Source organism: Capricornis sumatraensis, chromosome 8, assembly GCF_032405125.1.
Source record: "Capricornis sumatraensis isolate serow.1 chromosome 8, serow.2, whole genome shotgun sequence".
Taxonomy (NCBI): domain Eukaryota; kingdom Metazoa; phylum Chordata; class Mammalia; order Artiodactyla; family Bovidae; genus Capricornis; species Capricornis sumatraensis.
Window position 1 is genome coordinate 78,094,427 of NC_091076.1, and position 20,681 is coordinate 78,115,107.

The 20,681-nt window shown below is 49.6% G+C and overlaps 3 protein-coding genes and 5 non-coding genes across 12 annotated transcripts; 4 read left to right on the forward strand and 4 right to left on the reverse strand.

The window, feature by feature from the left end:
* Positions 1-496: 496 nt before the first annotated feature.
* LOC138084860 (U8 small nucleolar RNA) lies at positions 497-632 on the reverse strand. The gene has a single exon (XR_011145267.1). It is a non-coding gene; the product is annotated as a U8 small nucleolar RNA (small nucleolar RNA).
* A 742-nt stretch (positions 633-1,374) lies between these two features.
* TMEM107 (transmembrane protein 107) lies at positions 1,375-3,018 on the reverse strand. 5 transcript variants are annotated; one of them, XM_068978872.1, is made up of 5 exons: positions 2,932-3,018; positions 2,710-2,777; positions 2,508-2,608; positions 1,697-1,772; positions 1,375-1,444 (listed from the first exon to the last, which is right to left on the reverse strand). In XM_068978872.1, the coding sequence occupies exons 1-5, from the start codon at positions 3,016-3,018 to the stop codon at positions 1,375-1,377; spliced, it is 402 nt and encodes a 133-aa protein (XP_068834973.1). The 5 variants fall into 5 exon arrangements, with proteins under 5 accessions (XP_068834973.1, XP_068834971.1, XP_068834972.1 ...); XM_068978870.1 differs by having other exon boundaries at positions 1,676-1,772; XM_068978871.1 differs by having other exon boundaries at positions 2,508-2,629.
* A 6,121-nt stretch (positions 3,019-9,139) lies between these two features.
* TRNAW-CCA (transfer RNA tryptophan (anticodon CCA)) lies at positions 9,140-9,211 on the forward strand. Its single transcript has one exon. It is a non-coding gene; the product is annotated as a tRNA-Trp (tRNA).
* Positions 9,212-9,649: 438 nt separating this feature from the next.
* On the forward strand, positions 9,650-9,731 carry TRNAS-GCU (transfer RNA serine (anticodon GCU)). Its single transcript has one exon. It is a non-coding gene; the product is annotated as a tRNA-Ser (tRNA).
* A 220-nt stretch (positions 9,732-9,951) lies between these two features.
* TRNAT-AGU (transfer RNA threonine (anticodon AGU)) lies at positions 9,952-10,025 on the forward strand. Its single transcript has one exon. It is a non-coding gene; the product is annotated as a tRNA-Thr (tRNA).
* A 387-nt stretch (positions 10,026-10,412) lies between these two features.
* Positions 10,413-10,486, forward strand: TRNAI-AAU (transfer RNA isoleucine (anticodon AAU)). Its single transcript has one exon. It is a non-coding gene; the product is annotated as a tRNA-Ile (tRNA).
* Positions 10,487-11,269: 783 nt separating this feature from the next.
* BORCS6 (BLOC-1 related complex subunit 6) lies at positions 11,270-12,929 on the reverse strand. Its single transcript, XM_068978817.1, has one exon. The coding sequence runs from the start codon at positions 12,927-12,929 to the stop codon at positions 11,868-11,870; it is 1,062 nt and encodes a 353-aa protein (XP_068834918.1). The 3' UTR covers positions 11,270-11,867.
* Positions 12,930-16,211: 3,282 nt separating this feature from the next.
* AURKB (aurora kinase B) lies at positions 16,212-20,349 on the reverse strand. Its single transcript, XM_068977907.1, has 9 exons — positions 20,308-20,349; positions 19,992-20,063; positions 18,658-18,760; positions 18,493-18,547; positions 18,081-18,272; positions 17,648-17,786; positions 17,391-17,539; positions 16,544-16,718; positions 16,212-16,385 (listed from the first exon to the last, which is right to left on the reverse strand). Exons 2-9 carry the CDS (start codon positions 20,037-20,039, stop codon positions 16,212-16,214), a joined length of 1,035 nt encoding a protein of 344 aa, XP_068834008.1. The 5' UTR covers positions 20,040-20,063; positions 20,308-20,349.
* Positions 20,350-20,681: the final 332 nt, after the last annotated feature.

Genomic DNA, 20,681 nt, shown 5'->3' on the forward strand with positions numbered 1-20,681 from the left:
CGTTGGGAAAGAACCCCTGAAAAAAGGAAACGGTTATCCACTCCAAGACTCAGGCCTGAAGAATTCCATTCAGACAGGATTAAGTGACTTTAACAAATCAACCACGAAACTAAGTATCACAAGAGTTTAAAGAACTTACAAACCGTACTCTACACAAACATACCCAAACCAAACACCCTCAGAGGAACAAAAAAAACAAAACACCACACCCCAAACCTTAGAACCAACACTGCTGCTGCTCCTGCTGCTAAATCGCTTCAGTCGTGTCTGACTCTGTGCGACCCCATACACGGCAACCCAACAGGCACCCCGGTCCCTAGAATCCTCCAGACAAGAGCACAGGAGTGGGTTGCTATTGCCTTCTCCAACGCGTGGTGAAAACTGAAAGCGAAGTCGCTCAGTCGTGTCCGACACTACTTCAAGTACAACTAAGAAGACAGTAGCAAAAACTCAATCTAATCGTAAAGCACATTAATATCACGGATCGCCAGGAAGAATCAGATAGGAGCAATCAGGGTGTTGCAAGTCCTGATTACGCAGAGCCGTTAATCACGAATCATGCGAGCTCCAATCATCATGTTCTATTCTGCCCTCCAAAAGGAGGAACAGGTAAGGATTATCCTACCTGACGATACCGAGAGGACTGCAATATTCCGTACTCCGGTAATAAGACTCCGCTAACAGGGAGGGTGAGTAAACGACAGGTCAGTTCGAGCAATCTAAAGCTAATCCAGGTTCTTCCACTTCTGTTGTTCAATTTATTTGCAGATGTTTTAAAATATATTTTTCCATTTGGCTGTCAAAAAGCACACGCTAATCCCTCCCAGAATGCTTCACTCACTTAAAGAGCTCGAGGTACTACCCTAAAGCATAACCTTATTTACATATCTCCGCCCACTCCCTTCCGTCAGAAATCTACCGTAATAACTAGAATAGAAGCGACATTTAGTGTCTTACAGTGCAAGGCTGGAAAACAGCCTTCCGTTTCTATAGTAGTTTGGCCACCCCAATTTTCTCCTGAAATTTTTGTCTTGATTTCTTTTTTTTTTTGGCCACGCTGCCTAGCATTCAGGATCTTGGTTGCTCCACCAGGGACTGAACCCGCTGCAGTGGAGGGGTGGGGTCCTAACCACTGGACAGCCAGGGAATTCCTGCAGGAATTCCTGTAAGTTTGATCTTACCCTAAAATATATTTTATTACAAAGGACTGTAAACAAAACACAGATAATCCCAGACTCGAGAGATAATTACCCTAACACTGACATCCTTCACCAAATGCAGTGTTAGAAGGAGGGCTGAAGCCTTCCTCTTCCAGGAAGGGTGAGTGGTCCTTCGCTCCTTCAGCCTTCATCCCTACTTCCAGTCACGAAGATATCAGAAAGGTTTCTTTTTCAGGCCAAAGACGCTGATGAATAATGTTATTTCGGTGACAGCTGGGAGGGCACTGAGGAAGGCAGGTGATGGGTTCAGTTTCTTCTAATAAAAATCCCCAGATCCCCAAGCCAGCGATCCCACCCCCCACCCCCTGAAGTGTAGGAGTGGAGGACTTCAAAAAGACTCGGGAATGTTGAGTGGATCTGGTATGTTACACATGGAATAAAGGGCTGGGTAGGGGAATCTTCAGATTTAAAGTAAACCTCCCTTCCCCATCCTCAAACATTAGGTGCTACCATACCTGCAAAAGACAAAAATGTACCAATACGTGGTGCACTCCCAACGCTCAAATATGAAGAAGGATAGGGCCACAGATGCACTACAGTGAGCCCCGATGGCTTGGGAATACACCAGAGTCAAGGAAAGCCTTTGGGTCAACAGGTAGTGATGAGCCAGAAAAGGCCGGTGATGGGCCTGGCATCTGCATTCACAATCAGCTCCTGGTGAGCAAGGCATCTCTTGCTCCCTTTACCACACTGCAAAGGCCAGAGCCAGCAGCCCAGACTTTTGGGTTTTAGGATGGCCATGTGTAGAGGCCAGAGCTGAGCCTGCCCTGTTGGGAAACCAAGCTACCTCCATCCCATATCTAGTTTGGATCCTTCAGGTGAAGTAGTAGACTCCTGATCTACTCCAAGCACACAGACATGCTCACAGTGACACAATACACTGCTGGGATCACTCTCCAGTACCCTGGTGTTGAGAGCCTTCCCTGATCCATCTTCCTCACTTCCTTTGTCTCTTCGGCGTTCCCATAGTGCTTTGTATCTTAACATCTGATGGCACCCGTGCTTATCACACTGAATTGCAGATGTCTGTGTATCTGCCTCTTCCTCAAGATAGAAAACTGTTGTACTCCCATCTTGAGATCTCCAGTGCCTGGTGAGTAGCAGGAGCTCAAAAAGTGATCAGAGATGGTATTAAATCTTCCACATTGCCTAACATCTCTCCACAGGAGGGATTCTGTTTGCCTGCTAGAGCAAACACCATTGTGCCAGAAAGGCCTAGTTAAGTGGCTGAAGGGCGTTATGGTGGACAAGGGCCGAGGAGGAAAGGAGTACACGTAGAAAGGATACAGATGAGGCTCTGGGTGCTGTTGAACATGGAAACTCCTAAGAAGAAACCAGCCAGCTCCACTGCAAAGAGAGCTAGGGTGACAGAGAGCGCTGCCACCAGCCTGCAGAAAAGAAGGAAGTGGCTTAGGCCTTCTGAACTTTTTCTAAGACCCCTTCACTCCCTCTACTGCCTAATTCTGCCCACCCTGTCCCACATGCTCACTGAATGTCCTGCTTCTCATACTCTTCAGGGGTGAATCTGAGAGGCAGGCAGGCCTGGATGTTGCTGTCCTAGGGAGCAGGGCAGAAAGAGAAGTTGAAAGAGGGTCTGGCGGCTGGGTATGGGAAGACCCCACCGTGTAAGGCCCCGGGAGAGAAAGGGTGGAGTGGGGCTGGGACCACCCCAAATTGGAAGGAGGAACGAGAAGAGGGCCATGGGTCTTACCCTGGACCAGAATAAGGTAATGACGACCACCAGGTGCGCCAGGAGCGTCAGAAAGCGAGAGGGCACGAGCCCTGAGATCCGGCCCATGGTCCCCAGGGGAAGAGGTACCGCCTGGAGCAGAGGCCGTTTGTCTCTGGGGCTGGAAGCTCAAGGAGGGTCACTCCTCAAGTCTCCCAAGCTAGCAGACAAAAATTCGACGTACGCCGCTTTCCCGCTTACGCTGGCACCGCTCAGTTGCCTTGGTAACCGCAAAAACGTTGGCTCCGACGGGACCTCTGAAAGTCTCGCGAGAGCGGCGAATTCTCGCGCCGCCTCAGGCCCTCTGGGAAAGGTTGTTCCGGGTCCACAGTACCTGTGCAGATCCCGACCGGATGCGGAGAATCGAGCCGCCGGCCTTCCCGCGCGCAGACGAGTTGTCTGCACAGCCTGAGAGTGTGTTGTGGCGCGGCCCCCCATTGCCGAGTCTGCCCACACAGCACTGGCGAACGGAAATTCGGACACTCGCTCCTCCCGGTATCCCCATGCCGGGAGCGGCCTGGCCCCCAGCCCCTGCTACTTTGCCCAAGATGACCCTCCGGACACCACTGTCACCACCACTCCAGCCTTAGGGCGTCAACATGCCCGAGCCCTGGACACTCTCTTTTCTTCCATCCTCCGCATCCGTGTAGCTTCTCCTTGACCTAGGCCGAACTTGGAGAGGTGGATGCCCCTTTATTGCCCCGGAGCCCCTGGTTGTTGGCGGACCGTATACCTGAACTTTCCTTGATTCTGATTCCCCACCCAACCACCCACCCAGCTCGCTCAGATTGGTGAGGGATTTGCAGAGTACAGAAAAGAGCCCCTCTCCTGAACTAGGGTGTGGATGAGAGGCGTGTTGCGGGAAGGAAGTGGACATACGGGACCAGAAAAGGGAGTGGAGGAAGAGAATGAAACCCCGCGTCCCTGGGAGGCAACAGTCGAAGGCGGAAATTCAGAGTCTACGATTTCCTTATCTCTTAGAGGTGTGACCAGCATAGTCTCTTTGCCAAGCTATAGTCCAAGCATTTCTCACGATTGGGACCTCACGGACCTTCGGACCTTAAAGGTGATTCCTGTAGAACGGAAAGTTCTCGCCGGAGTTCACGGCTAACAGTCAAGTCACAACTTCCAGGGCCCCCCCCCCCTACCCTCTTACCAGATCATCTCCCAAGAATAATAATGGATAATCCATAATAATAATAGAAAACAGTTTTATTTGAGCCAAACTAAGGAGTAGGCTGGAAGCTCCTTTCCCCGATTACTCTGAGAAACTGCCCCAGCGAAGCATCTTTTTCAGTGCAGTTTTACATCTTGTAAGAACAAAGAACTTTATACAAGTCAGGGTTACATTTCTTCTTCTTTTGTTTTTCTTTTTTAAGGACCGGATGATTAATACACAGCAGGTCAGCATGGCCTTGGCACCTGGAAAGCATCTCTCATAATCACATCGAAGGTGTCCCAGGAAGAGGGGCGTTTAATCTTTATTTTTAACATGGGCATTTTTTTACTTCTGGTCAGTGTGCCCTTTCCTTTAAATAATTAAAGCAGATGTACAGCGTGTGTTTGATAGACCACAAACAGGCTATTTTAGTTAGGATAAATTCAAGTTGTGTAACGTTTAAGCCAGAATGACTTCCCTATATCTCAATATGTGAACACTTCTTTTATTACTACTCTCCATCTCAGTGCCTCTTAGACAGGTCTAAACTACAAGCCCAAGAGACATTTTTTAATTTCCTCATTCATTCATTCATTCAACAAATAAGTCCCAGGCACTGTGAAGGGCTCATATCCTTGAGGAACAAAGCAGAAGTCTCTACCTTCCTGGGGTCAGAGAGATTGACAACAAACACGTCAACAAATAGTAAATCTGCACGGTAAAAGTTGTAATAAATAAAAATTTTAAGGGAAATATTAGAACAATGTGATCAAGGAAATTTTCTTTGAAAATAGATCATTTGTTCTTGAAACTTCATTTTAGGAAATGTGGTCATAACTGAGAGAAAATGCTTTTCTCTCTTGCAGGTCCCCAATGTACTAAATGGATTTCCTTTTTCTAAACCAGTGTGTGAAAAATTTCAGATGTCAAAGAGATAGTCAAAAGATGTTTCCTCAAGTTCATGAAAGACAAAGAGATATAACAACAATGGATAAACAACAAGGTCCTGCTGTATAGCATGGGAAACTATATTCAATGTCATATGATGTCATAATGGAAAAGATACATATTCTTTATATCTGAATCATGTTGCTTTACAGTAGAAATTAACACAACATTGTCAAACAACTACACATAAATAAAATGCTTTTTAAAATGGTGTGACAAATTTAAAATTTAATGTGTGATCCTAATGGATCCTGGATCAGAAAAATAAAATTTATTATAAAGGACATTAGTGGGAAAATTGGTAAAATTTGAATAAGGTCTCTAGCCAAGATAACAGAGTCAATAGTATTGGAGTGAAAGAGGTGGAGTGAAGTGGAAGAAATCTAGAATCTTAGAAGATAAAGTCTAAACATGGGAATGTGTGTGGGTGAGAGAAGGAAGGGGTCAAGGATGACTGTTAGATTTTGGGATCCAGCAGTTTGAAGTTTGGGGCATTCTGCGCATAACAGCCTTCCTGCCTGGGGACCTATAGATAGTAAGAACCGGGAGATAAAGTCCATTTGTGAATTAGTAAACAGCAGTCCTGTCACTTTCCCTGTCTTTGGTTCAGAGAAGCCTGCTCCACACTCACCAAAGATAGTTTTGGAGCCACCTTGTGGCCACAGGTAGTATTGCCAGGACAGGAACTCACGTGTTCCAACATTTGAACTGGCGTTAAGATAATTTAGAAAAGAGTTTTTTAAGTCAGAAACATTCAAACATATTGTATGTAAAAGTAAAGTATTTTTCATTCAAAAGGTAATGACCCCTTTTGAAGCCTACCATTCTGTTTCAGCAGTTACCAACACATGGCCAACCTTGTTTCAGCTATACTCTGCCTCCCAGTCCCACTGGATTATTTTGAAGCAAATCCCAGACATCACCAAATAGTTCTGTCCAAGCGGAGGACATTTTCACCCCCCTGTCCTGAGTTCTTTTAGCTGATCTAATAATTAAATTGACATAAGATAGATTGATAGGAGAAAAAAAATCCAATTTAATTCATACACAGGGAAATCTCACAGAAAAAGGACCACTGAAGAGACCAAAGAAGGCTGTTTATATGTTGTTTTTTGACAAATATTGTTTGTGAAGAATTAACAGAGGGGTTTGTGCTTGGGGTAGCAAACTAAAGAAGTAGTTTGTTATGTAGCTACCTTAGCCTTGAAATCCCTCACTATGGTGATAAAGCAAAATTTATATTTAAAGGCAGGACAAGAAAAACTGAACATAAAATTCTCTCTGTGTTTGTTTGGCCTCATCCCTCCCTCCCTAACGTGTAGTGTGCACCTACGTTACATATTAACCAGATGGGAGTGACTGCTCAACTATACAGATAAATTTTTCCCCCTTTCTTCTAATGCTAGCAGTGTAACTTCTTTTTGTTGTTACTTCTTAAAACTTAAAAGAATAGCATTCTTTCCCAACTCTGTAGAGGGTCAGGAGTCATGGTGACTTGTTGCTCACTTTGTACATGCTTACTTGGACTATATACCTTGGTAAACCTTATGTAAATTATCAGTATGGCATTTTGATGTAGGATTCTTTGTCTTGAAAATGTATATGACTAGTGCCTTGGGCTTTTAACAGGCAGCACACCACGTTTGCTTGTCTCTCTTTTTCTGGTGTTCAATCTGAGCATCGGGTTCAGGAGTAGGCAGACTGAAGCAACCATTGTCACATTTCCCATCAGTTTTTCATACCAGGTGAGCAATTTTAACTAAAAGACAGTGGGTTTGAGTCCTAACCCAAGGGTTCAAGTCTCAGTCAGTTTTGGCTGGGTTCGAATCCCATCTGAGTTGTGCAGTTTCAATGGGGCATTGATTTTAAGCCATAGCATGATGGAATCATGTTAGCATTTTAAAAGATGATTCTCTTTGACTATTCTGGAGACAGACATTAGGGAGGAGTCTACTACAGTCATCCAGTGAGATGGCAGTGGGAATAGGGAATGAGGGCTAACAGGAGAATTATGAAGGAAATGAAACTGAGTGAACTTGGTGACTAGAGATGGGAAACGAGGAAGGGGGGAGAGTCAAGATGAATCCAAGCCTCAGCTTGGCCTCTAACTAGGAGTGCAGAAGACTGGCAAGGAAATGAGACAAGAGGGAAGGAGACAGGGCACAATGTTTGAAAGAATGACGCAGCTACTGAGAACTGGATAAGAGAGAAAAATGGTTAGAACCGTTCAAGCCCAAGATGGCAGAAGATTCAACTTCCAGTAGACCTTAAACCTTATTACACGCCCATCCTATATATTAACATGTTGAAGGACACACCCACAGGCACCATGACGCTTCTGAGGCAGACCATAAAAGGCCAAAAAGGGGGACAGTGGCCCAATTTCTGGAAATCCTCACCCCTTCCCTAAGTAGTTGGAATAATCCTCCCAACTGTTACCCTCTGAAATTACTCAGTGTTCTTGCCTGGAGACTCCTAGTGACCGGGGAGCCTGGTGGGCTTCTGTCTATGGGGTTGCACAGAGTCAGACACGACTAAAGCGACTTAGCATTATATTTCCCAGTGCTCTTTCAGAGATGGCCCACACTTTTTATGGAGTGTGTTCAGTTCAGTCGCTCAGCCATGTCCGACTCTTTGCAGCACGCCAGGCCCTAGAGCCTACTCAAACTCATGCCATGTCTCTCTCAATAGATCTACTTCTTACCTATCTCTTTGCCTCTCCCTGAATTCCTTCTATGTGGAGACATAAAGAACCTCAGCTTCCTAAGTCCTGACAGGAGGTGTACTGTTTCAGCTGGGAGACTGTGGGTTTGAGTCCCACCTGAGGTGGGAGGTTTCCGAAGGATGACAGGGTCAAGTGAAGGTGTCCAGCAGACACTAGACTGAATCCAGAGGTGGGAGCAGGATTCAGGAGCCTTCAGCACACAAGTGATGGCTGACTCCAGGGAAGGGTTTACTCCAGGGAAGGTGTGTAGCATAAAGAGAGAAGACAGAACTCCTAGGAAAAAAGGACAGAACAAGAGACTGGAGGGAGGGGGATGGTAAGATAAGGGAAAGCCAGCAGACGGCAGTGTCTTGACAACCAAGGGGGAAGGCTCTTAAAGGATGTTGCGCAGTCAGTTAGGGTCAGGCTTCTCCGCGGGCTTTGACTTGTCTGTAGTCCCTGATAACTTTCTTTGGCGGTATTAGACCCTTGAACTTCTTTCACCCTTCAAGAAGCAACTGAGCAAATGTGTGTGTGTTTGGGTAGGGGTGGGGGTGGGTTCTTCCAGCTTCTGGTATTCCTCTTTATAAGTTTCCAGCCTGGTCTCACCTGGGGAGCTTTAACAGGTACAGATATTTATGTCAAAGGAAATCAGAACAGTGGTTGCCTCTGTGAAGGGTGAAGGGCGGGGGTGGAAGGGTGGGGAGGGGCGGGTATCGACTCGGAAAGGATAAGAAAGAACCTTGTAGGATGAAGATGTCTTCTATCTTGAAAGGGTTGTGGGCTGAATTCTTCAAAACTCATCAAAATAAACACTTAAGATCTGTGCATTTCATTGTAGGTGAGGGATTGCTCAGAATCGTCAAAAGTGACAAAATTACCGATGCCAAGATTCTACTCTGGATCTTTAAACCAGAAACTCCAAATTTGGGGCCTGTGAATAGCTATCTGGAAGGCTCCGCAGGCGGCTGTTAACTGCAGCCTGGGAGGGGACGCACGGCTAGAAAAGCTAAGCTCTGTCCCCCACACGTGCTTCCATCACCTTCGGCCTGGTATTCCCAGTCCTCCCACACGTTTCTGTGCCAGTCCGTCCCCGCTGGGCTGTGAGCTCTGGGTACCCCCAGGGAACCAGCTCAGGGCCGCCTTATGGTCTGCAGGAGGGCGGCGACGAGGCCGGGGCACCGAGGAACCCGGAGCCCACAAAGCCGCTGCCCTGCGGGTGGCGGGCCCTGCTGGTCCTACGAGGCCGGAGGGAGAGGGCAAGCACCACACCGGGAGATTTTAGAAGTTCCAGAAGGCCCTCAGCACCTCGATCGCCAGACCCGGCCGCCTCACCGTCCAGTCGTCATGGGGAGACCTGTCCACCCCCGTGGCCGGCCGACCTCGTGGCGCAACGGTAGCGCGTCTGACTCCAGATCAGAAGGTTGCGTGTTCAAATCACGTCGGGGTCAGCGTTCGCTTTTCTAGAGCTCGGGTAGCTTTTATTTATTCTCCTTATTTGCAACGCTGTTGAGGTCCCATCCCGCAGATTAGAGAAGAAACACTTCATAGGGGCCGGAAGGGGAGGGTCCCTGGCTCCAAGTCTCGAGCCGCCCCGTTGAGGGAGCTCCTAGATATCGCGATAGCTTTTGCTGCAGATCGGGGGACTGTAAATCTAAGCGGATAGCGGGGCTCCTGAGGAGTGACGCATGCTCCGGAAATCCAACGCCGAGGCGGGTGCTCGCGCAAGCTAGAATATCGCTCGGAAGCCAGAGCCCTGCGAGTCGTCCTCGCGGTGCCGGGCGGGATCCCTCGGGACACCATCCCTACACGACGTAGTTAGGTTCACGCTTTCTCCGAGAAGGAAGAATCCAGACCCCAGAGAGGAGATCCTAAACTGCTTTCCTGTGGACGAGGTGGCCGAGTGGTTAAGGCGATGGACTGCTAATCCATTGTGCTCTGCACGCGTGGGTTCGAATCCCATCCTCGTCGGCCTGCGATTCCGCGGCTGCCTTTATATTTTATAACTTTCTGTGTGCCAGGATTCAATTTCTGTGTCATCCTTTCAACCTATCCCGTTTACAGGCGCGGATTTCGCACCTTCTATCTTGTTTTCCAGTACGCCCGAAAATTAGAAAGGTATCCCGGCATTCATTCCCCTAACCTAGAACTGACCTGGCCAGGGAAACGAGGCTGGGAGGTGTATGCGTGGGGCGCCGTGGCTTAGTTGGTTAAAGCGCCTGTCTAGTAAACAGGAGATCCTGGGTTCGAATCCCAGCGGTGCCTCCCGAGGTATAAGTTGTTTTTACGCTTCGAGGAAAGAGTCTTAGGCTTCTAGCTTATATATAATTTTCCACATCTCTTCGGGAGTCTACCGGTTGCTATCAGACGGCCTTTTCTATTTCCGGTTGTGCACCTCAACGCTAAGTGCATGCTGTCAGTCTTGCGCTCTATGTTGGCACGGCGACCTGCCAGTCAAGCACTTGCATTATCTGTGCTTGCCACTATTTTGGCTTCGCTTTTACTTCCCTAAATGATAAGTGATTCCGTTTTCGTAGTCTGTTTCCCTGTTTTCCCAAATAAGCTTACCCGTTTTGAGATTTTCTCACAGATAGGACTGATTAGTAATTTGTATTTTACATAGATTCATATTGAGGACGCTTATCATCAGCTGGCCGGTTAGCTCAGTTGGTTAGAGCGTGGTGCTAATAACGCCAAGGTCGCGGGTTCGATCCCCGTACGGGCCAGAACTACGGTCTTCTTTTAAAGAATTTACTGTCAATTTCTTGTTGTTAGGGAAGGTGTGTGGAGCAGTATTTCCAATTCCGGAACTTTTCACATCTCGAGGCGAGGAATAACGTGTTTAAATTCAGCCCAAAGACCTAATGTCTTGAGTTAGAGGAGGAAAGTTGAACGGAACTGGATCTGTATTGTGATCTGTTTCTAAATCTCACCAAATCGGGAGCTTCTGGAATTTACTATGACTGTAAATGGAAGGCGGCCAGGAATTGTCCTAGACCATTCATAGGGCACTGATCAGCAGAGTGTGAGAAATGGGGTCAAGAATGGAGCTAGGTTTCCAGTCTTTCTCTAGAGCACAGATGTCCAGTTTGCCCAGTCCCTGCCTGTCCACTTCAGGAACTGAGAAGACAACCCTTCCTCCCTTTTTTCTTCTAAGATCTTCTTGCTTCTGATTCTGCTTTTACTGTATCTCTCAGCCCATACCTGTGTCTTACCTTTCCTCAGATCTGCTGTTTAGGAACAGGAACCATATCTTTCCACATGTGGCCTGAGACCCCCACCCCACTCCCAGCACCAGCCCCAAGAAAACTCCACGAAAAGACTGACCCTCATTCCCATTACTTTGGTTCATCAATCCCTGTACCCCACACAGACACAGCCTCAGCCTTAGCAGCAGCAGCACTTTAATTCCACAAAAACTCAGAAAGCCAAAACTGATTAGAACATTCCACAACAGGTGGGCTTCAAAACCAGCAACAATTCTATCTGAACCCTGAGAGCAGAGAGACCCGTCGGAACGCACCTCCTCTACCATGCAATACATTCCTTCTAGCTCCGCCCAGGTTATGACTGGGGAAATGGGACGGTAGAGGGCCAGAGGGCAGAAGCAGGAGGTTATCCATATGCAAGTATGCGTCCTTGTCTGCGTGGTGTGTGGTCTTTGACTACACAAGCTCCCACAGGCCCTGGCACCTGAGATGTGACTACTGGAGGTCAGAGTGGCCACAGTGGGGGCTGGGGCCTCCTCTGTTCTCCTTTCTTGATAACATATGACAGTCACATCTCCCAAGCCCAGAACTAAAGCCCCTGGTTTCCAGAGATGGTGCGCTAACTGGGGAAGAGAGTTGGGAGAACAAGGTAGCTGCAGATTGCCAACTGAACAGAAGCAGAGCATCATACCCTCCCACCAGGAGAGCCTTTAGAACTTTCCCATATACACCTGCATAAGGCCCAGCGAATGGTCGCCGGCCTGCTAAAGGTATCTGGAAGAACCTCCCATATATAGGCCTCCCTCCTCTCAGCAGGCAGGTCCCACCAGGGCTCCTTTAAGAGTCCTTAAGGATCCTGCTGGTCCCTGGCGTTGCCAGGCCTCTCCTGCCTTCCCAGTCACTTGCACAGGGCCTCCAACACCTCCAAGGTGCGTCGGATATCCCGGACTTGGCGCGCCAGTCCCTGAACCGGTTGCAGAGCCCGCTCCAGTTCTTCACAGCGCGCCAGCAGGGTGTACATGCCCTTGATGCTCATGTCCACAGCTTCACCTAGAGAGTCCACTGCATCGCGGTAGGTTTGGATGCAGCCCACGCTCAGAGCTGTCAGCTCCTGCACCGCACCTCCCAGCCCGCGAAGCAGACGGTCCACTCTGCCACCCAGCTCCCGACTCAGCCGCTCCAGGTCCCGCAGCACGTCGGGGTCGATGGGAGGGATGGCCGGAGTGGGTGTGGGCGCTAAACAGGGCCGCGTAGGGGCAGGGGGCGGAGGTTGAGGGGCGCCGCTCAGACGGATCTTGAGTTGCAGGTTGTTGGCGACAAAGTGGGTGAGGTCGCCATGGCGGCTCACCGTGCCTTCGAGCTCCAGGGGGCTTGAGATAGTGGCGCGCCGCCCGCCGCCTGCGCCAGATTCTGCACCCGCTGAAGACGCGGGGCCACCGCACGCCCCGCTCAACCCGTCCAAGCTGCGGCTGTCCTGAAGGCGGCTGGAAAACGAACGGCCACCCCTGCCGGCTGCCGCCGCCTCGTCGTCGTCTTCCTTCTGCTCAACATCCATCCCGCCGCCTACAGGGCTCCCTCGACGGCAGACCCTCTCGGATTCAGGCTTGTCCTCCGGGGGCTCAGGGTCCTTGCGCCGGGAGGACCCGTGCGGGTCGAATTCGGGATCCGGCGCCCCCAGGCGGCTCCGTTTCCCAGAAAGCGTCCCTCCACGGCCCGGCTTGTCCTCCGGAGCTTCCCATTCCGGGGGGTGGACAGAGCTGCAGCTCGAAGTCTTCGGGGACGCCTTGGGGTGGCAGCTCGCGGCCCCAACGTTCTCTGCCTCTTCACCCTCGGACAGTCGGAGGCCTGAGGGCCGCTCAGAGGGCGTTTGGCCCGGGCCGTCGCCGAAGATCGCAGCTTGCTGTTCCCCCAGAGCTAGCAGGTCCGTCTCGGGCCCAGACCACCCCCGGGGCGACTCCATACTGCAGTTGGGGGCAGGAACCGAGGAATTGGTTCGCCCCGGCTCGGGAGGCCTTGGCGGCGCCTTTAAGGGGCGTTTTAGAGGCGCGCCGATTGGCCTCGGGCTGACAATGGTCAGGACGTGAAGAGCACTCTGATTGGTCCCAACAACCAGGAAGTCCCAGAAGACCAGCTGTCATTGAGCGACCGAACACACGTGAGAGCCAGCAGGGCGGAGAGAAGGAGGTAACAGCTGCGCTCGTTGCCCCGCCCTCTCCAAAAGTTGAAAAGGCAGATCCTGAAGATCCTGAAACGTCTGAGTCCTCCAGGGGCGGGGCTAGGCTCTTTCCGCCCACGTTTGTTGCTTAGTAACCGTTTCTGGAGAACGAACCAGAATTGGGGAACCAGAATTGGGTTTCGTGAAAGAGATTCTTGGGATGAAAGTAGCATATCCCGCTTGGACCGTCGGGATTGAATCGCACCTTAGTTGATCAGGATGGAACCAGAATTCTCATTTGCTCCTCTGTTCTCTTGTCTCCTGCCCCCTCCACCAGGTTTTGAGTGTCTCCTCTTGGAGGATGGTGTGTGATTTTGCCACTAGGTAGAACATTCAATTAGTTAATAGCCCTTAAGGTCAGAGCCCTGGTACCGTTATGATCTCTTCTCTTCCTTCTCTTCTCACTGGTCCTGCCATAGAGGCACTGGTCTTCTCACTGTTGCTGTGACAAGACAGACATGCTGCCACCTCAAGGATTTACATTTGCTCTTGCAAATGTAAGAGCAAATGGGTGGCAGCTCGCACCCCAAACGTTCTCTGCCTCTTCCTCCTCGGACAGTCGGAGGCCTGAGGGCCGCTCAGAGGGCGTTTGGCCCGGGACGTCGTCCCCTCGGCCCACCCCTTTTTTTGAGGCCAAGTCCACAAAGTATATTAAAGGTCCGTATAGTCAAATCTATGGTTTTTCCAGTAGTAATGCACAGATGTGAGTTGGACCATAAAGAAGGATGAGTGCCAAAGAACTGATGCTTTTGAATTGTGGTGCTGGGGAAGGCTCTTTGGGTCCCTTGGGCTGCAAGATCAAACCAAACAATCCTAAAGGAAATCAGACCTGAATATTCATTGGAAGGACTGATGCTGAAGCTGAAGCTCCAATACTTTGGCCACCTGATGTAAGACTCTGATGCTGGGGAAGACTGAAGCAAAAAGAGGGTAGCAGAGGATGAGATAGATAGCATCAGGGATTCAATGGACATGAATCTGAGCAAACTCTGGGAGATTGTGGAGGACAGAGGAGCCTGGTGTGCTGCAGGCAAACTCTTTGCTGGGGTTGCAAAGAGTCAGAGATGACTTAGTGACTGAACAACTACAAAGAAAAATGTTCACCTTTTTCCTCCTTCGTTTTTCAAACATTATCTTTTTAGTGAGGCCTCCCCTTACAATCTGTTTACAATTGCAACCACTTTTTGCAAGCTTCCTGAGTTGAGGATTTTTTTTTCTCGTTTATTCACCCCTCAGCCTCTAGAACAGTACCTGGGCTGCAGAGAGCACTCAGTAACTATTGTCAGATGAATAAATCTTAACCAAAATTATAACTACACCAGAAGGATGTAGGGACAGAAAATGCCCTTGTTTCTGGTGGCAGTGGAGTGAAAGAATGAAATCCTTACATTTTGTATCAGGAAAATGATAAAGCCTAAAACTGAAAATGTAAAGAGGTAGTGACAGAAGCATGTGATTTGGAGATACAAAGTAAATACCAAAAACAAAGCAAAACTGTAAAAGGATTTGTCTCTGGGGAGAGAGAAATGGGAAGACTGTTGGTTTTTCGTTTTCTTAAGCCCTATACTCTCGTTCAATTATTTTAATCTGTATGCATATGTAGTGGGTTGCATGGTAGCTCCCTAAAAGATATGTCAGTGTCTTAACCTCTGGAAGCAATGAATGCAGTGTTTTTTGGAAAAAGGGTCTTTGCAGATATAATCACAGATCGTGAATAACATTATCCTGGATTATTTAGGTGAGCCATAAATCAAATTGCTAGTGTTCTTTTAAGACAGAGGAGAGAAAGGCAAAGACAGGAAGCCTGTGTGAAGACAGAAGCAGAGCTTGGAGTGATGTAGCCACAAGCCATGAAGTGCTTGAAGTCACATGAAAAAGGAAAAGGCAAGGAAGGATTTTTCCCTAGAGGCATATATGGGAAGGTGGTGCTACTGACACCTTGATCATGGACTTCTGGCCTCCAGAACTGTCAGAGAATCCATTTCTGCTGTTTAAACCACCCAGGTTTGTGGTAATTTGTTACAGTAGCCCTAGGAATTGAATATAGCCTGAGTATCTGAGATGAAATAAAAATAAGAAACTTTATTGATGTTCTACACCACATGGCTTAAAAGTACAAAAAATAAACATGCAGAAAAAGCACTAGGTGAAACTCAACACCTATTCATACTTCAAAAAACACCAAACCCTTAATGAACTAGGAAGAGCCCAGGCCTTCCTTAACCTAATAAAAGACATGTATCAAAAACCTACAGCAAGAGATTTCCCTGACAGTCCAGTGGTTAGGACTCCAAGCTTCCACCGCAAGGGGAATGGGTTTGTCCCTGGTCAGGGAAACTCAAGATCGTGCATGCTGCTCTGGGTGGCCAAAACAAAAGAACAAAACCTATAGGAGGCACCATATTGCAAGCATCATACATAGCAGTGAAAGCTTAGGTCAGGAACAAGACACCATCAGCTTCTATTTACTCCTGTGCTAAATCCTCACCAGAGCAGAAAAACAAACCAAAAAGACAACTTTAATTGCTCCTAGGTCAGCAAGACTGACCCAGGAAAGGGAACGATTAGAGGTCAACTAAGAGGGAGTAATAGGAGAAGGTGGGTAGAGACGGTTGGTGATGGCTGATGTGCAGGCATAACAGAGTAGAGCCAGGTCCCCAGCATCCCCAGGCCCGGGAGCCAGAGCAGGGGAAAGAAAAGATGTGGAAGTAGGATGGCTGGGAGCTGACCAGATGGGGTTAGAGCTGAGAGGTTGCTCTCAGTGCTGAGGGGTGTTCCCAGGGGTGATGATGCAGTGCCCACCCCACTGCCCAGCATGGGCAACTCCCTTGCCTCCTCCCCACAGGTGATGACTTCCTTCACAGCAGTCTCCACCTATAAACATCTACACTCATCAGTACAAAAAGCTTCAGCCTTTATTAAATAAAGAGGAGGTAGAAGACAGATGCAGAAACAGACTTGGGACCCCCCTCCTCCTGACTACACATATACAGACACAGACACAACTGAGAAAAGGACAGGGACATTTCAGGGGACAGACTGAGGGGCAGAGGGAGGCAGCACCCTGCGAGAGTGGGCTCGGACCCAAGGGTGGGCAGAGACCTGGGCCAGCGGCAGGCGTTCTGAGGGGTTATGCTTGAGCAGCTTGGAGATGAGGTCCTGGGCTCCCATCGGCACAGAAGGAGGGAAATTTAGGTCCACCTGCAAGAAGGAGAGACGGGCTTCATCCTAGCTGCTTTTGCCTCCACTTCCCACTCTATTAGCAGGGTTTAACATCAACAGCAACAGTGTGCCCACTCCCTGCCCCAGCCCCTGAGCTGGCACAAACTCCAGCCAGACCCCAGGGGCCAGCCTCCCACCTTGACAATGCGCCGGTACGTCTCATTGTGGGAAGCACTCTCGAAGGGTGGGTTTCCCACCAGCAGCTCATAGCAGAGCACGCCGATGCACCATAGGTCCACCTTCTCATTGTGCGTGCGCCCCTCAATCATCTCTGGGGGCAGGTAGTCCAGAGTGCCGCACATTGTCTTCCTCCTGGGGCGGGGCGGGGGAAGAGGGGGAGTGGGCAGGGATCTCAGATCCAGACTTTCCCTCCTTTCCCTGCAGCCTGACAGGGAGCCCAGACCGACCCTAGGATGTGCCAGGGGTCTTCCAACCAGGGTCTGATGGGGTCTTTGGGGTAGGAGTGGGGCTAACACACTGACTCTGCATTTCCACACTGAGGGCCGTACCTTAAAATAAATCAGATATGAGGGCAACGTTCACCTTAGAATTATAGGAAGAATTTCAGATGTTCATCAATCACATGTTGCTTAATCACATTACATTTCTACTGTGCAATACTATGAAGCCAGTAAAAATGATGTGGGAGTATTCTCAATGATATGGCAAGAAGGTCCCAATGTTTCAAGTGAGAAATCTGGGTGACAAAACTGAGACTCCTATTTTTGTTTTTGGCCACGCTGCATGGTTTGCAGGATCTTAGTTCCCTCGACCAGGGATCGAACCTGGGCCACCTGCAGTGAAAGCTGGAGTCCTAACCACTGGACCAGCAGGGAACTCCCAGAGTCTCCTATTTTTGTAAAGATATTGCTGTGTCTATATATTTACATGAGAACAACCCAAAATGTCTCTGGGTAACAAGATCTGAAATGGTTTTATTTTGAATGGCTTCATACCCAGGGCTGGCCTTCTGGCCCACCATACCTCAGGGAGGGGGCATGCACCGACCAGCCGAAGTCAGCAATCTTCAGCTCTCCCCGGAGCCCCAAGAGCAGATTCTCTGGCTTGATGTCTCTGTGAATCACCTTCTTTGCATGGCAGTACGTCAGAGCATCTGCCAGCTCCTCCATGATCTGGGAGGCCAATGGCAGACAGTCAGACAAGGACTGACCTCAGGCTGTAAATGGCATCCCCCAGCCTCCAGGCCCCTGCCAGTGCCCCAGGTGCCCACCCGCCCCGACCGTGGCTGTTCGCTGCTCATCAAAAGTTCGGCTCTTCTGCAGCTCCTTGTAGAGCTCCCCCCGGGGGGCATACTCCAGAATCAAGTAGATCCTTCGCCGGTCATAGAAATAGTTGTAGAGACGCAAGATGTTGGGATGTCTGGGAGAGGAGACAGAGGAGGCATCAGGCTGCATTCTGGCCTAAGGAAATGGGAAAGATGACAGGTCGCATTGGGGCAAACTGGGTCAGGTCTGGGCCGGGTAGGGGAAGCCAGGTGGCAGTCCTAAGTGGGGACCGGAGGTGATTTTCTGGATTCAAGGCTCTGGCTGGGATTGAGAGCTCATTGGGGCTGCATGGCCACAGCTACAGAGAAGACAGTCTAGATGTGGTGGGGTTGGAGGAGGAGTGGGGTTGGGGCGGCAGGGGCTCTGGCTCAGGGGATGTTGAGCGTACTGGAGATGGGCTTGGATTTCGATCTCTCTACGCAGCTGGTGCTCCACACCCTCCTTCTCGATCTGAGACTTGAAGAGGACTTTGAGCGCCACGATGAAATGGCTTTTCTTCTCCCGAGCCAAGTACACATTTCCAAACTTGCCTTTGCCCAGAGGACGCCCAATCTCAAAGTCATCGATTGTGAAGGAACGCCTGTTTGGGAAGCGGTGGTGGAGCAGCTGAGCGGTGGTTAGTTGGTCCTCTGAGGTGTTTGCCTTCTTTCTGCACCTCTGCCCCTCCTGCCCCTCCTGCCTGCAGTCCTGCTTCTCTTCCAGGGGAGCTGAGGATGGATCAGGCTTTCTCGCCTGCATCCCTCCTCCTCCTGCCTTTATTCTACCCCGTCTCTTGCTACCTCAAAGCTTGGGGAGCTTACTTTGGGATGTTGAGGGTCCCACTGCTGTTCTCCACCACCTTCTGGCCAGGGGCAGCTAAGGAAAGAACAGGGAAGTTGAGGCCATCCTTTGACATTTTCATCCACACCCATCCTCTGCAGACCCAAGTTCCCTCAGGTCAGTCCCCTCCCTTTGTGCTAGTTTACCTGTGGGCTGGGCATTGGAGCGACTCACGAGGACAAGCGCCGATGGGGTGACAGCCTCCTTCCGGAGAACTCTCTGGGGCAGGGTGTTCAGGCCAGGCTGAGCCTGAGAAGGACCAGAGGGGAGCTCTGAGGGTGCCTTTATCCCAGTGACCGGGTTGGAATGCGCTACAAGCAGCATTTCAGGGCTTGCTATAAAGCCACCCACCTACCCCACCCCATCCCCAGTTCAAAGAGGAACAATGAGGCCACAATTTTGCTACTCAGTCTTGTCCATAACACCACTCATTTACCTAGCCCCCTACCCCAAAGGGCAGTAGAGGCCAGGGTAATGAACACCCACAATTCAAAGAGCTTCAGAACAGAGGTATTCTCACAGTTCCCTAAGCTTGGTCTGTTAAGGCTCAGATAAGATCCTTGGGGCCTTGAGTGTTCAGCAAATCTCAGTATTTACTGCTTTGCAACAACAGGCTTTAGGGAAACTGAAGGCTATTCTAATTGTCCTGGAGCACTGTCACTGTCAACTTCTGAGTAACACACCACTTTCTTTTGGGAGTGACTGGTGTAGACATGACAGTGTCATCTCATTCAGCCTCCCCATTCAGAGCTTCACTGGGGAGGGAGCTGGTGGACAAGGGGATAGAGGGACCCTCCAGGATACTCAAGCCCCACTAACAGAGAACAAAGCTCATGTAGGGCCCCTTCTTTCTTCTTTAACCAAGAGAGAAAGAGCCTCAGTGCTTCTACAGACTTGTTCACAAACAGCGAATTTAGGATTTACAAATAAGCAAGTTGAACAAAATGGAGTCCAGAAATAGATCCACATATATATGGGAATTTAATATATACAATAATGCTAGCATTTCAAATCAGAGGGTAGATTCTTCAATGAAAGGTGTTAGGACAACTGGAAAATAAAGCTTTTTAGATGCATATGTCACACCAGTCATTAAAATCTAAATTCTTAAGTAAGACTTCTCTTGGACCTTTTAAAGTTATAAACTCATCTAAATAGCTTATATCTATTTCCTGCCTAGCCTATTTTTTCAGGACAACAGTTGAGATTCATGGCCTAATAGGCCAGACCCTGCCTGCTCAGTCCCAGACGCCATTTGTATGTGACAAGTAGGCTCAGCTCTGCAGAGGTCCTCACAGGCTGGTCAAATTCAAACTGGCAGCACCAGATAGGATGAGGCTACAAATGACCTGACTGGGGCCCATGCGCTGGTGCAAAGCCAAAAGAAAAGTGCTAAGAGGATCGCCCTCTGCAGGATCTCGAATCTGCAAGCAGGAAGTCGCCATGCTGATGGGGAGAGGGGAAGTGAGAAAGCCCTTACCGTCTGCCGGCCATAGGGCCAGGGGTAGGCGTTCTCCTTCTGGGCCATCCGTAGAGGGAAAAGGGGAGGGAACTGGGCAGAGAAGAGAAATAGAGCCGTGAGAAGCAAAAACAAAAAAAAAGGAGAGACAGTGAGGGGTCGGATCGATCTAGCCGGAAGTGTTTGCCGGGGGTGGGGGGGCGGTGTTGCTGGTGAACGGGCGCAAGTCCAAAAGCTGGCTTCATCAGAGCGCATCCCCGCACTCGCCTCTCCGCCCCCACCCTGCTACCGGCCTCACTCCCTTCCAGGACCCTTTCTCCACCCTAGAGCAACCAACCTGCCGGATCACCTGGCCTCTCCCGGAGCAAGAATCCCGAAAGAAACCCGTGGTGCCTTGACCGCTGGCAACAACTGAATCTGTCAGGCCGCGCCTCCTCACCCCCGCCGAGGTCCTTTCAAATCTCCCGCCCGGGTCCCATTGGCTGAGCCTGCCGCCCATGCCCAATTCTCATTGGCTAATTATCCCATGACGTACTCCAGAGGCCCAATGGAAAAGGCGGAATGAGAGCCAGGGCAACCAGGGTTTTAACTTAGGAAAAGTTTTCCTCAAGCCTCGAATAGTCTTACTGGTGTTTTGTTTTTAAAATTTAAGTCATCAATATAACCTGGAATTTATTCTTGTGTATATGTATGAACTGGACTTCTCTGGTA

Excerpts from the sequence above, each read along its gene's own strand:
- TMEM107 (XM_068978868.1), bottom strand. The coding sequence starts at position 3,018 with ATGGGCCGGATCTCAGGGCTCGTGCCCTCTCGCTTTCTGACGCTCCTG. Across the intron at positions 2,778-2,931 it reads TTACCTTATTCTGGTCCAGG|GACAGCAACATCCAGGCCTG; the intron begins GTAAGACCCATG and ends CCTGCTCCCTAG. Across the intron at positions 2,630-2,709 it reads TATGAGAAGCAGGACATTCA|CCACTTCCTTCTTTTCTGCA; the intron begins GTGAGCATGTGG and ends AGAAGGCCTAAG.
- BORCS6 (XM_068978817.1), bottom strand. The coding sequence starts at position 12,929 with ATGGAGTCGCCCCGGGGGTGGTCTGGGCCCGAGACGGACCTGCTAGCT.
- AURKB (XM_068977907.1), bottom strand. The coding sequence starts at position 20,039 with ATGGCCCAGAAGGAGAACGCCTACCCCTGGCCCTATGGCCGGCAGACG. Across the intron at positions 18,273-18,492 it reads GGGACCCTCAACATCCCAAA|GCGTTCCTTCACAATCGATG; the intron begins GTAAGCTCCCCA and ends CTTCCCAAACAG. Across the intron at positions 16,719-17,390 it reads GTGCATGCCCCCTCCCTGAG|GAGGAAGACAATGTGCGGCA; the intron begins GTATGGTGGGCC and ends GCCCCGCCCCAG.